The following is a 12286-nucleotide window of genomic DNA, read 5'->3' as shown; positions in this document are numbered from 1 at the left end:
CCAGCGAAGAGGGGTGCTGGAGGGAGGCCGGCAGGAAGAGTTTAGAAGGCAAAGAGATCGAGTTCAGCTGGAAGTCCCGATTCCAGGCCCTCGGTCTCCACCCCAACGGCTCCGGCTCCAGTAGCAGCGAGAGCCAACCAGAAGAAGAGAAACAGGCCCAGACTGGCAAAGGAGGCTAATAGGCGGCGCAACCGGCCAGCCTGCGTTCTGGGGCCAGGCGCTCAGGCTTCACGTTTTCTCTCGAGGGCCAGAATCTTTGTTCGACACCAGACTCCAAAGCCTGTGCCCGGCTGGACCTGCCCGGCTCGCCCCCCTGCCGCCCCCTGCCAAGTCAGCCACGGTGAAAAACGCCGGGAGCCCAGCGCGGCGGAAGCAGCGCGTTCCCTCCCGGGGGAAAGACAGATGTGGGGCTAATGAAAGGGAGGCAGGGGAGAGGCGTGGGGCTGGCGGGGGAGAGCGGGGGCGTGGCGGGCACAGCCGAGCTCCCCGGAGCGCGCAGACCAGACCCCCCGCCGGTCGACCGCGCTGGTCCGGAGGAAGAAGGTGCAAGGACGAGGGGCTCGGCTGGGGCGCGCCGTTTGGCCCGAGGGTCGGTCCGGAGCTGAAACCCTACACCGCCTCGGAAAGGATCGTCCCCTTTCTCCGCAGCTTCCCCTTCCCCCTCCCTCCCCTCTCTTAATCCCCTGGACTGAGACCCCGAGGGAGGAGAGAGAGTCCCGGGGAGCCGGAGCCCGGGCAGGGGAGGGAAGGGGCGCGGTGTGAGAGGGGTGAACGGAGCCACGCGCGACCCCGGACCTCTTCTAGCCCTCAGTGCCCGCACCCCGACCCCAGGCGAGCCTGCGAGGACCGCTCCTCCCCTTCTCTGCTCCCTTAGCTCTGTGTGGCCTTTTTCTTCGTTCCCCCAAGATACCAGGAGCTTCCCTAAGCTTCGGGGCGCGCCGAGGGGCCGGGTCCAGGGAGTGGGAGCCGGGACTGGGTGCCCGGGGCCAAGGGTGGCGCGCGCGCCCATGGGCGCTGAGACCGAGAGGTGCCTGGCGGCCCCCTCGAGAACCCGGCAGTGCTGAGAAGGAAGGGGTGGCCGGGAGAGCCCGCCTCGGTGCAGGCCTGGCCACGGCGGCCAGCTCCACCGCCACGAGCTCTTGGGCCTTTGGCGCCGGCCTGCCTGGGCGCTGACTTGGGGGCGAGTTGGGAGCCAAGCAGTGGAGTTCTCGCTCCTCCTCCTTCCCCGCGGGTGCCGCCGCAGTGCCCCGGCAGCCAGCCGGGACCACAGTCCCGGGAGCAGCGCTCCGCGCCGCGGGGGGAGGGTTGGCCCCAGGAGTCGCTCGTCCAGCCCAACCACTCAGGCAGCTTCTCCCAGCCCTCGGGGCTAGCCTGAGCTGCCTGGAGAGAGGCGTCGAAAGCAGCCCCGCAGTTCCTGCCTCCTCGCCTCGCCGGCCTGGGACGGGAGCTTTGGGCCCATGTGTGGCCAAGTGGCCTCTGCAGCCTAAGGCCACAGCCGTGGGGGCCTTGTGCCCCCCCAGGAGACCCTGGGGACAGTTTAGATCGCGCCCCTTGGATGAGGTCCCGCAGCGACGCCCAGGCCCGCCCCATTCCTCCTCCTGCCTGGCCAAGCTGCCTCCCTTTTGGAAAGTTAGGTGGGTTTTCTTTCTCTTCCTCCAACTTTGGGGGAGGCCACTCGTCAAGCGCCACAGCTTGGGGTGACCTTCTGACTTGGAGGCCCGGAACCATGGCGAGGGGCAGCCGTCGCTGAAGTCAGCGAAACTGAGCCTGGTCCGAAGCAGGCGACGCTGGAGGCCAGAGCCATGGCCATTGCCACGTCGGTGAGTCCACCAGGGAGAGGAGGCTTGCCAAGCAGAGACCTCCAACCTGCTCGATGGCACTGTCGCGTTTATTGGTACCCATTCTTTGTGATCTCTTCTCCCAGAAGCTGTGTCCTCTCTCTTTGTTTTCTTTCTCGCTCTCCCCGTGCCTTCTGGTTCTGGGTTGGCCCCTCCTCCCCTCTCCCTATTCTCTTTCTTTATGGTGGCTGTGGATAGACCGAGGAGTGGGGGAGTGTAACCCCAGCCCTATCTGCTCTTTTCTGGGTGGGAACAGGTGGCCACTGGTGGTTGGCAGGGGCTCGTGACGGGGAGGTAAGTAAAAGGAGTTTTCTGGCAAAGACCAGGCAGCCCAAGGAAAATAAATGGAAGGCCAAGGAAGCCCAACTCTAGAGGGTTGGAAAAAATGGAGCCCGTGAACAAGCAGGGGGACATAATGTAGAAGAGGGGAGATGGTATCAGCCTGCCTCGGGCCACTGTCTGGTAACTGGGGACAAAGGGAAGCGTGTCAGGATTGCAGGAGGAGTCCTACCAGAAAATGCAGTGGCACACCGCCACCCCGAATAAGTCAGCCATTCCCTCACCAGTCAGCTAGGCCTCTAGGAGGAGATAGAGTAGGGTGATCACACCCATTATCCATCATTCTCTCAGCTGCTCTGGCCTGGGTTTAGGCAAACAGCAAAGCACGGGGCCCCATTGGCTGGAATTCAAACCTAATTCAGGGAGGAGCCACACAGCCCCACCTCTGCTCTCTCCTGGAGTCTGTCCTCACACTTCTCCAGTCCTTGCTGGGCATTCCCAGGGAAGGCCACCTGCCTCCCCTCACTCTGGCTGTGGGAAGAAAAACTATGAAAGCAAAAAGCATGGACCGCAGGGCACCCTCGTGTTCCCCGTGAGCGTGGTTCCAGTTTTCATTCCTTAGACAAAACCCTTGGTGTCAGGGTGCCTTTGGGAGTGCGGGAGCTGCTGTCAGTATCCTGGAGTCACTGTCACCTTTGAAGTCCAGAAGGTGTATGGGGGAAGGGTATTTATGCTAATGAAACTCACAGGACCATAGCAATAGTGACATTTATAATTTACATACCTGGTCCTGTGCTAAGTTTTGCCGTGATCTTTTGATGCCTTGTTTCGTGCTCTCAACTTTATGAGGGCATGTTACCATCCCAAAGTAGGTATTTGGCTATCGATAGAAATTCTATGAAGGAGGCAACTACAGTACACTGATGTTTAAAACCAGTTTAAGGCATCCAGGCAAGAAAGGGACTCAACCCCAAGACCACCTGCACTGAGAACTTTATCTTAATCTCTGGCTAGATCCAAAGTACTAATTTCTGGTTTTCAGTTGGAACGAAAGGTGTAGGGGCTGGGGGCATGGCGCAGTTGGTAGTGATTTCTGCCTGAACTAAGGACCTGGGTTTGATCCCTAGCACCCACATAAAAAGCCATGTGCAGAGGTGCGTACCTGTGATTCCCATCACCGGGGAGGCAGAGATAAGAGGATCCCAGAGATTTGTTGACCAGCTAGTCTAGCTGAATCAGTGAGCTCCAGATTCAGACTCTCTCAAAAATGTAAATAAAGTGAAGCATGATTAAGGAAGATACCCACCACCAGCCTCTGGCCTCCTCCTCACGCACGTGCATACACATGGAATGGAGGTGAGAGTACAGAGCCAACCAGCAATCTGTGTTCTCTGTTTAGTGTGTTTTCTTTTTGTAGACGATATCCTTTAGAAGCTGCAGTATAATCAGAAACAGTGTGGTGAGGGTCAGGCATGTAGCTTTGTGGTAGAGCATTTGCCTGGGATGCAAAAGGACCTGAGTTTGACCCCAGCACCTTGAGGAGGGAAGGAAGGGTGGGTGGTTGTTTGGAAGGAGTGAAAGGGCTGGACAACTTGCCTTCTAGCACAAACAGGATCCCAGAGGCCCAGCATGCTTGTGAGTGAGCAGAGCTTCCTTCTCCCGCCGTCTAGCAGCACCCTGCTGCAGATGGAGATTTGTCTGTCTGTTGGATGATGATGTTTGTTTTTGGTTTTTCGAGACTGTTTCTTTGTGTAGCTTTGCGCCTTTCCTGGAACTCGCTTTGTAGCCCAGGCTGTCCTCGAACTCACAGAGATCTGCCTGGCTCTGCCTCCCAGAGTGCTGGGATTAAAACCACCACCGCCCATTTGTTTGTTTTTTATAGTATTAGAGATTGAACCTAAAGCCTCAAACATTCTAGGGAAGTGTGCTATGCCTGAGTTACATACTCAGATACTCGGTGTTTTTGTTTGTTTGTTTGTTTTGAGGCAAAGTATGATGTAGCTTGGACTGGCCTTGATCCTCTGGCCTCTACTTCCCAAGTGCAGCGGTAACTGGTGTGTGCCACCACAACCCCAGTAGCAAAAGATAGACTTTTTGTGCATGCTAAGGTAACCAACCACTCTACCAACTAACTTGAGTTACACCCCAAGTCCCCCAGCCGTCTGTTCATTATGAGATAGGATTTTCCTCGGTTGCCCAGGCTGGCCTCAAACTTCAACCAGAGGGCTGCTTCAGTCTCCCAAGTAGCAAAGAAGACAGGCCTCTGTCGCCAGACTTGGTTTAACTAAATACTTTTACTTAGTCTATTTTAGTTATGTGTATATATGTATCTGTGTGTGGATATGTACACATGAGTGCAGGTGCCCGTTGTGAGTTAGGCAGTGTGGCTGCTGAGAACCAAACGTGGGTCCTCTGGAAGATCAGTGTCCACTTTTAACCACGGAGCCATCCCTTCAGCCCCTGACTGGAGACTTTTAACTGAATTAGAGAGTCCATGTGGCTACCTAGCCAGCAGCATCTGCCTGGCTGTTCGCAGTGTCCCTGGGTGAGCCACGGCTGCCCCGGATCCTTCTGGCAGTCAGTCACTGAGAAATCACAACGGAAGCCGATAATGTGCTGTGATAGTCTGAGTGGGATAAACTCAGTTCTACTAAAGGACATTATGGATTAAGAGCACTAAGGAGCTAGAACTGGGGGTGGTTGAGTATAGGAGCCATATACACACCTTACTCAGCTTGGAGTCACTGTCCCTCTCTACTGCTGTGCTAATAAAATAAAAACTTTAAAAGAAAGAAGGGCTGGTGAAGTGGCTTAGCAGGTAAAGGCACTTGCTGCCAAGTCTGACGGCACAAGGCCAGTCCCCAGAAGCCACATGGTGGAAGGAGAGAACCGGCTCCTGCAGGTTGCCCTCTGACCTCCACGTGTGCACTGTGACACGCACACACACAAACAGAATAAATACACGTGAGAAGGAAACCACACTTGTGGTTGTAGGTGGGCAACAGAGAGCGCTCTTGAGAGCGTACGGGCTCTGACGTCAGTCCACGCTCTGACAGGTGCATCAGCCACATGCCACGGGACCAAGTCTAAACCTGTGGCCGGGTTCTCCTCTAACGCAGAGATTATGAGAATTAATAAAGACCGAAACAATCCCTGGCACTTTGAGTTTGTGACTTGGTGGTACCTGAGCTCATGGCCCTCAGTGGGAAAAGGCTCCCTGCTAGACATGCCTGGAAAGAGACGTCCACACGCTGCCTCTGCCTCTTCTGGTGGAACTGTGGTTGCCCAGGCTAGGAAGAGCAGCGGCTTCTGTTGGCTTGCTTTCTCAAGCGTGCCCAACACTCCGTCTACACGGGGCTTCTTCCAGGCTCCCTCAGAAAGGCGGGTCTCCATAGTTGCTCGGTCTAACCTTTTACTTGAAGGAGTCATCACTGGGGGACAGAAGGAACACAAAAGAAATTCTGTGGGAGACCCGAGCGAGACCTCTTCATGTGCTCCACAAACGTGTATGGAGGACCAGTTCTGAGTGGGCCCCTCCTGCGGGGATTATGGGGTGTAGCAGCCCCTGTTCTTACAGGGCTTTTAGTGCCATAGGGGACTCAGCGATAACACAACCTATGTAATAGAAAGCTCTGAAGGAAACAGTAGGTGGATACGGACATGGAATGTGGTGGGAAGGGAATAAAAAGGCCCCTCTGAGGAGAAGTTTTCTCAGAACGGAAGGATGACAGAGGAGCAGTCAGATGGAGTCAGGAAAGAGGGCTTGGAGTAGGGAAAATATAAGTGCAAAGGCACCAAGATGGGAAAGAGCTAGGTCAGAGACCGAGAAGGAAGAGGAGTGTGCCCTCCATGACGATGGCCAGGCAGAGCCTGCTCAGGAACAGCTGATATGACACGATACGCTACGATATTTTATATATATACATATATACATATATGTATGTGTATATATGTGTATGTATATATGTGTGTGTGTGTGTGTGTATATATATATATATATATTCGGTGTATATATATATATATATAAAATCACTTGAATGGAACGGGAGGCTGGTCTAGTCTACATGACCTCGTATATGTGTGTGAGCACCCCTCTCTCCTAACCTCCCCTACCAGGCCCAGCTTGCCAGGGCCCTCTACGACAACACTGCAGAGTCCCCTCAGGAGCTGTCCTTCCGCCGAGGGGATGTTCTACGGGTACTGCAGAGGGAGGGTGCTGGTGGACTAGATGGCTGGTGCCTTTGCTCCCTGCATGGCCAGCAGGGTATTGTGCCTGCAAACAGAGTGAAGCTCCTTCCTGCTGGCCCAGCACCCAAGCCTAGCCTCTCCCCAGCATCTCTCACCCAACCTGGCTCATCATGTCCCACCCCAGAGCGTGGCAGTGAGGAGCAGGAGGTAAGAACTGGAGCCTCCATCATCCCAGGCCTGCCTGGTATTCTTTGCCCACTCCAGGGCCTGGGGATAGGTGCCGGGGAGATCCTGACTAAGTTGTGGCTGGCTGATGTCTCTCTGTCTCCAGCTTCTAAGCTCAGCACAGGGAGTGTGGAGGGGGAGGATACAATGTCTATGAGTTCCTGAAGTTACGTACCTGTGTCAACGACTTCCACCCCTGACATACCCACCTCTTCATCCCCTAGGTGTACGTGGTGCCACCACCAGCTCGACCCTGCCCTGCCGCGGGACCTCCAGCTAGATCCTGCTCACCCTCTCCCGAGTCCATCTACAAGGTCCCCAGAGTCAACGGGACACAGCTGACTGCCCCCAGAGATGTGTTAGCGGTGAGAGCTCTGTGTGTGTTGGATGAGGACCAGAATTCTCAGGGGTGGTCTACTGCTGAGCTGAAGGCTAACACTGATCCCTCCCTCCAGGTCTATGATGTGCCTCCCAACATCCTCCGGGCACCCCCCAACTGCCCATATGACTCCCCAGCTTCCTTTTCCTGTCCTCTGGCTCCAGTTGTCCCACAGACCGCTGGAGAGGATGAAGCCCCCTACGATGTGCCTCTGGCCTTGAAGCCGTCTGCGGAGCTGGAGCCAGAGCTGGAGCCAGATCTGGAGTGGGAAGGGGGCCGGGAACCAGGGCCTCCCCTCTACGCTGCTCCTTCAAACCTGAAACGGGCCTCAGCTCTCCTCAACCTGTATGAAGCCCCCGAGGAACTACTGGCAAATGGGGAGAGCAGGGACACAGATGAAGGCATCTATGATGTGCCGCTGCTGGGGCCGGAGTCACCATCTTCAGAGTCACCATCTCCAGGAGGGTCTTCCTCCACTGACCTGGACACTGTGGCCCAGCTTCTGACCAAAAGTCCTCCACCCCAGCACAGGCCCAGGCTGCCGTCCACCGAGAGCCTGTCCCGCCGCCCTCTGCCTGCCCTGCCTGTCTCTGAGGCTCCTGCCCCTTCCCCGGCTCCCTCTCCTGCCCCAGGCCGAAAGGGCAGTATCCAGGACAGGCCTCTGCCCCCTCCCCCACCCCGCCTGCCTGGTTATGGAGGCCTCAAACCCGAGGGAGATCCAGAGTGCAGGGAGGTAGACGATGATCCAGCAGGCCATCACAATGAGTATGAAGGCATCCCGATGGCTGAGGAATATGACTATGTGCACCTCAAGGTGAGACCCTGGGCAGCCCCACCAGGAGCGTCCCCCGGGCTCTCTCCTCCCCGATGGCCTTCTGCCCTGTAGCCTGGGACTCCAGCACTCGTCCACAGCACATGGGGAGTACCACATCCAACCCTAATGCCAGCACAAAGCTAAACAGCTGTCCTGTGCAGTACAAGGGCTGCATGCTTTGATGCCAGGAATACTTCCCTGAAAGAGGGGAGAAGGGAGGGCCCAGAGGCCTTGGAGGCCTGCAGTCTGCCCCCTTTCCCTACCACTGACACGTGATCCCTCTGCAGGGTGTGGATAAAGCTCAGAGTCCTAGACCCCTGGATAAAGCTTTCCCAGCGGATCCCGAATTGCTGGAGAGGGGGCTGCCGGAACAGCAGGTAAACCCGGAGGGGTGTGATAGACAAGACAGACTAGAGCATAAGGGAGTAGAAATTCCTGACCAAACCGTCCGCGAGATAGGGTGGGGCGGGCCTGAGATGGGAAGGCAGGACAGAGCAGAGAGGAGTTGGTCAACAGAAGGTGCTGGAACATGGAAGAGTTCACTGGGAATTTAGAAGAGGGAGAATGTGCTGGAAAGAAGTCAGGTAGCTAGGAGAGCAGAAAGAATTTCTGGGCGATGGATCAAAGCTGGCCAGGTGCCTTCTCTCCAGCAGTGAATTCCTGGGTTCCTAAGAGACTGGCTCCTAAGCTGTGCACCACCACTGAGTAACCTGGGGTTCTGTAGCAACTGCTTTATCCTTCTGGGCCTTGAAAGTGAGGCAGTTTCCTCAGCCCTATTTATACCTGAGCTTAGCCAAAGGCCAGAAGGCCAAACAGTAACCCCCCGTTCATCAGGTATTTCCTGAGTCCCAGATCCTGTGCTAGAAAGGTTGCATGTACCGTCACAGTCACAGGTAATGCTCATGGGGTTCTTACACCACATGCAGTACACTGTGATAAGCCAGTTCAACATTTTGTCTCAGTTGGTGTTCACTGTATCCTGAGATCCAAGCTAGACCTGCACCATCTAATAGTTAACCTCCCGTGTGGTTTCTGAGGACTTGGAATGTGGCTAGTCTGAACTCAAGTGGGGTGTATATCAGAGTCTGGTGCGGTGGTTCAGTGGATAATGGCGCTTGCTCCAAGCCTAATGACCTGAGCTGGATCTTAGGACTCACATAGTGGAAGGAGAGAACCGGCTCCCATAAGTTGTCTTTTGACCTCCTCATACATGCTATGGCATGTTTGTAACACACATGCACAGTTACTCACACTAAATAAATGTTTAAAAACTAAACTACAGCCCAGCGGTGGTAGCGCACGCCTTCAATCCCAGCACTCGGGAGGCAGAGCCAGGCAGATCTCTGTGAGTTTGAGACCAACCTTGTCTACAGAGGGGAGATCCAGGATAGGCACCAAAACTACACAGAGAAAAAAGAAAAGAAACAAAAAAACAAGAAATAACAACAACAAAAAACTTATCAGGGTTCTTTTTTTTAAATAGGACTGACTCACAGTGAGCCTCATCCTGTCTCAGGGCCCCAAGTACTGGAGGTACAGGTGTGAGCGACTATGTTCAGCTCAGACTTGATTTTGCAGAGTTGGTATGAACATAAGTCAGTCGATCACATTCGGATGCTCTGACTTTTTAAACATTTGGATGTAGATAACATTTTTACTTTTTTAATGTGGCTGCTAAAAACATGGCTTATGTTGTTTACGTTGGACAGTATAGAGCTCCACTCCCTGGCTGGCTTTGCTTAGGTCTGTTTGTTTTCACGATACTGGGAGTCAAGTCCAGGCCTTACACAGACTGGGCAAGTCTAGGACAAAGAGCCCCATCCCCAGCTTTAGGCTACTGACATAAAGAACCAAGGAAGTTCAGAGACTTCTCTGAAGTTGCTTGTTTGAATCCCGACCTCTCTGTCCACTCTGGGCCCTTTGCTGCTGTCCCTGAGAATCTCAGTTCTCTGAGGGTGAGAAGAGCTGAATGAATCACACTCCACAGGGAGCGAAGGGGATGAGGGAAATGAGCAGGAGTGGACGTGGCCTTGCCGACCTTGTCCTCACTGACCCTCCCGTTGCTCCACAGGAAGTCCTGTCCCCCGAGGAGCCGCTGGTCCTGTCCACTGGAGACCTACAGCTTCTGCACTTCTACGCAGGGCAATGCCAGAGCCACTACTCAGCCCTGCAGGCTGCTGTGGCAGCCCTCATGTCCAGTGCCCAGGCTAACCAGCCACCGTGTCTCTTTGTGCCCCACGGCAAGCGAGTGGTGGTGACCGCTCACCGCCTGGTGTTTGTGGGGGACACCCTCGGCCGGCTGGCAGCCTCTGCATCTCTCCGAGCACAGGTTGGGGCCGCAGGTACAAGGCTAGGCCAGACTTTGCGGGCCACTGTGCTTGCTGTCAAGGGGGCTGCCTTAGGCTACCCGTCTGGTACTGCAGTCCAAGAGATGGCGAGATGCGTAGCAGAGCTGGCAGGGCAGGCCCTGCGCTTTACCACCCTGCTCGCCGGCCTGCTCCCCTGAGGGGTCTGTTCATGTAGCCTTAGCTTCCCCTGCCTGCCAGAGCCCTGCTCCATGTTGGCGGTGGCTAGAGGGCTCTGCTTGAGGGAAGAAGAGGATTCTTCCCTTTTCATCTCTGTGGGTCATCTTAGCCCCTCATCGAGGCATCTCCCCCCCCCCCATACCTACTGCTTTTTGTATGAGCCGTTTTGTATAAATTATTTATATTTAATATTTCTCGCTTTGTCCTCATCAGCCCAGGGTAGAGGTTGCTGTATTGCCTTCTGCCTTTTGGGGGTTTGGAACACAGAAAGTCAGGTCGCTGAGACTTGGGGCCACACAGAGCCTCTCTCCCGTTTCTTGGCTGAAGATGACCACCACCTCACTCTCTTCTGAGAGTGGGCCAGGGCAGGAATTGCCCAGAATGTAATAGTCTGGGAAACACTGGAGGGCTCGTCTCCTCACAGGTCAGGCAAGCTGGCCACGGGCATGGCATGTACCTCAATAAACCCTGCCGTCTGGTTCCCCGACTTTGCTTCTTGAGAGCCTGAGGGGAAAGACCTGCACCCCTCACCATTCCTGTGGGACACACAGTATGAGGGATAATTTTGCTCCTTCAAAATCTATTCAGTAGACTAGTCTTCAGCTCCTGCAATGGGCCAGACAAAGTTCTACAGGTACACAATGAATGTACTCTTCCAGCAAAACTGGGGTAGACATCAAGTCAATTACTGTGAGTGCATTAAGGGGAAAAAAGCCAGGTATCAGGATGCATACCTTAAATCCCAGCACTTGGGAGGCAGAAGCCGGTGGATCTGGATCTGTGAGTTAGAGGCCAGCCTGGTCTACATTATGAGACCCTGTCTCAAATAAGTTGTTGGTGATGGAAACAAACAGGCAATAAGAGAGACTAGGTGAAGGGAGCGACTGGGGAGGGAGATCCAGACCACGGAGGCTGGGAGGTGATCCCTGAGCCAACACAGAATGTAAGAACCAAATGGGGTCTGTGGCTAGTGCCTCCAGACTTTGTTGTCACATGGTGTCATTGAAGAGCAATTTGGCCACAACAGCCTCAAAAGGTCCCTCTTTGAAGAGCACCCCAACCAGAAAAGTAGCCTCAGTTTCCCACCACAGGCCAACGCTAATCAACCGAAAGGCTGCTGGTGGCTGATTGGCTTCCTTAGGTGACTTCCGGAGAGTCCATCCCTTACACTTTACTCAGGGGTCCATTGCTTAGAGTAGCCGAGACCGCAGATGAATGCAGGTTAGAAAGCCTCGGGACTTTGATGAGATTAGAGCTCATGGCTTAAGTGACATTCTCTCCAGCCATTAACCACAAGAGAAAGCAGCCATCATCGCTTTGCCTGTGGTTTCACCAGGAACCTGGCTCAGTGACTGTCAGGGCACCTCAAGTTTTAATCAGACTCTGGATCTTGGCACCCCTGTGCATCTGCCCCTTTGGTTTTGAGCACCTTTCTCATCCTACTTGAAGGAAAACACTTTCACGAATGGGAGCCAACAAACTCACCCCTATACATGGAAGGCCATTCCCTTCCCAGATATGCTTTCCAGAAAGGACCCTGAACTTGGGAAAGGGGTTGTCTTCAGTTCAAATCTTAGCTGTGTCATGTACTTGTGTCTGTGGGTAAATCACCCCTCTCTTGAGTCTTGCCTTTAGCTTTAGTATGAGGGTGATCAAAATGGTCTTACAGGATTTGGGGGGGTGCATAAAATTAAAGAATTACTAAGCTAGGCTACCAAACATCTTTACTCCTAGCATTTAGGAAGCAGAAATAGGTGGATTTATGTACCTGGTCTACATAGTGAGACCATGTCTTTAAAAAAAAAAAATTAAGGAAGTATTGTTGCAAGATAGAAGGATGGAGCCCAGATAGCCCCGGTGAATTCGGGCCTTAAGAAGCACAGTAACTCTGAGAGACACTAAGGGGAGATGGTGGGAGGGCACTTATAGAAGAGTTGCCTGTATTTGGAAAATTTCTGAGCAGAGGAAGTAATGAAGCAACGATTCTGGGGCCTAGACTTCTTCCAGTGTGGCTTGGGAGCAAACGGTAGCATAGGAT

General features: G+C 54.2%; 1 protein-coding gene across 2 annotated transcripts; it reads left to right on the top strand.

The window, feature by feature from the left end:
• The first annotated feature begins 159 nt into the window (after positions 1–159).
• Efs (embryonal Fyn-associated substrate) lies at positions 160–10729 on the top strand. Of its 2 annotated transcripts, none has more exons than XM_036198482.1 (6): positions 160–1820; positions 6234–6512; positions 6755–6895; positions 6986–7723; positions 8011–8100; positions 9795–10729. In XM_036198482.1, exons 1-6 carry the CDS (start codon positions 1803–1805, stop codon positions 10227–10229), a joined length of 1701 nt encoding a protein of 566 aa, XP_036054375.1. In that variant the 5' UTR covers positions 160–1802; the 3' UTR covers positions 10230–10729. The 2 variants fall into 2 exon arrangements, with proteins under 2 accessions (XP_036054375.1, XP_036054376.1); XM_036198483.1 differs by lacking the exon at positions 160–1820 and having other exon boundaries at positions 6257–6314; positions 6401–6512.
• Positions 10730–12286: the final 1557 nt, after the last annotated feature.

Source organism: Onychomys torridus, chromosome 9 (genome assembly GCF_903995425.1).
Source record: "Onychomys torridus chromosome 9, mOncTor1.1, whole genome shotgun sequence".
In the NCBI taxonomy this organism is placed as follows: Eukaryota; Metazoa; Chordata; class Mammalia; order Rodentia; family Cricetidae; genus Onychomys; species Onychomys torridus.
Note: the sequence above shows the minus strand (reverse complement) of the source record. Positions and strands in the feature narration are given on the sequence as shown.

Coding starts and splice junctions, on each gene's coding strand:
- Efs (XM_036198482.1), top strand. Junction 6,896..6,985: donor CCCCCAGAGATGTGTTAGCG/GTGAGAGCTCTG, acceptor CCCTCCCTCCAG/GTCTATGATGTGCCTCCCAA. Junction 8,101..9,794: donor GGGGGCTGCCGGAACAGCAG/GTAAACCCGGAG, acceptor GTTGCTCCACAG/GAAGTCCTGTCCCCCGAGGA.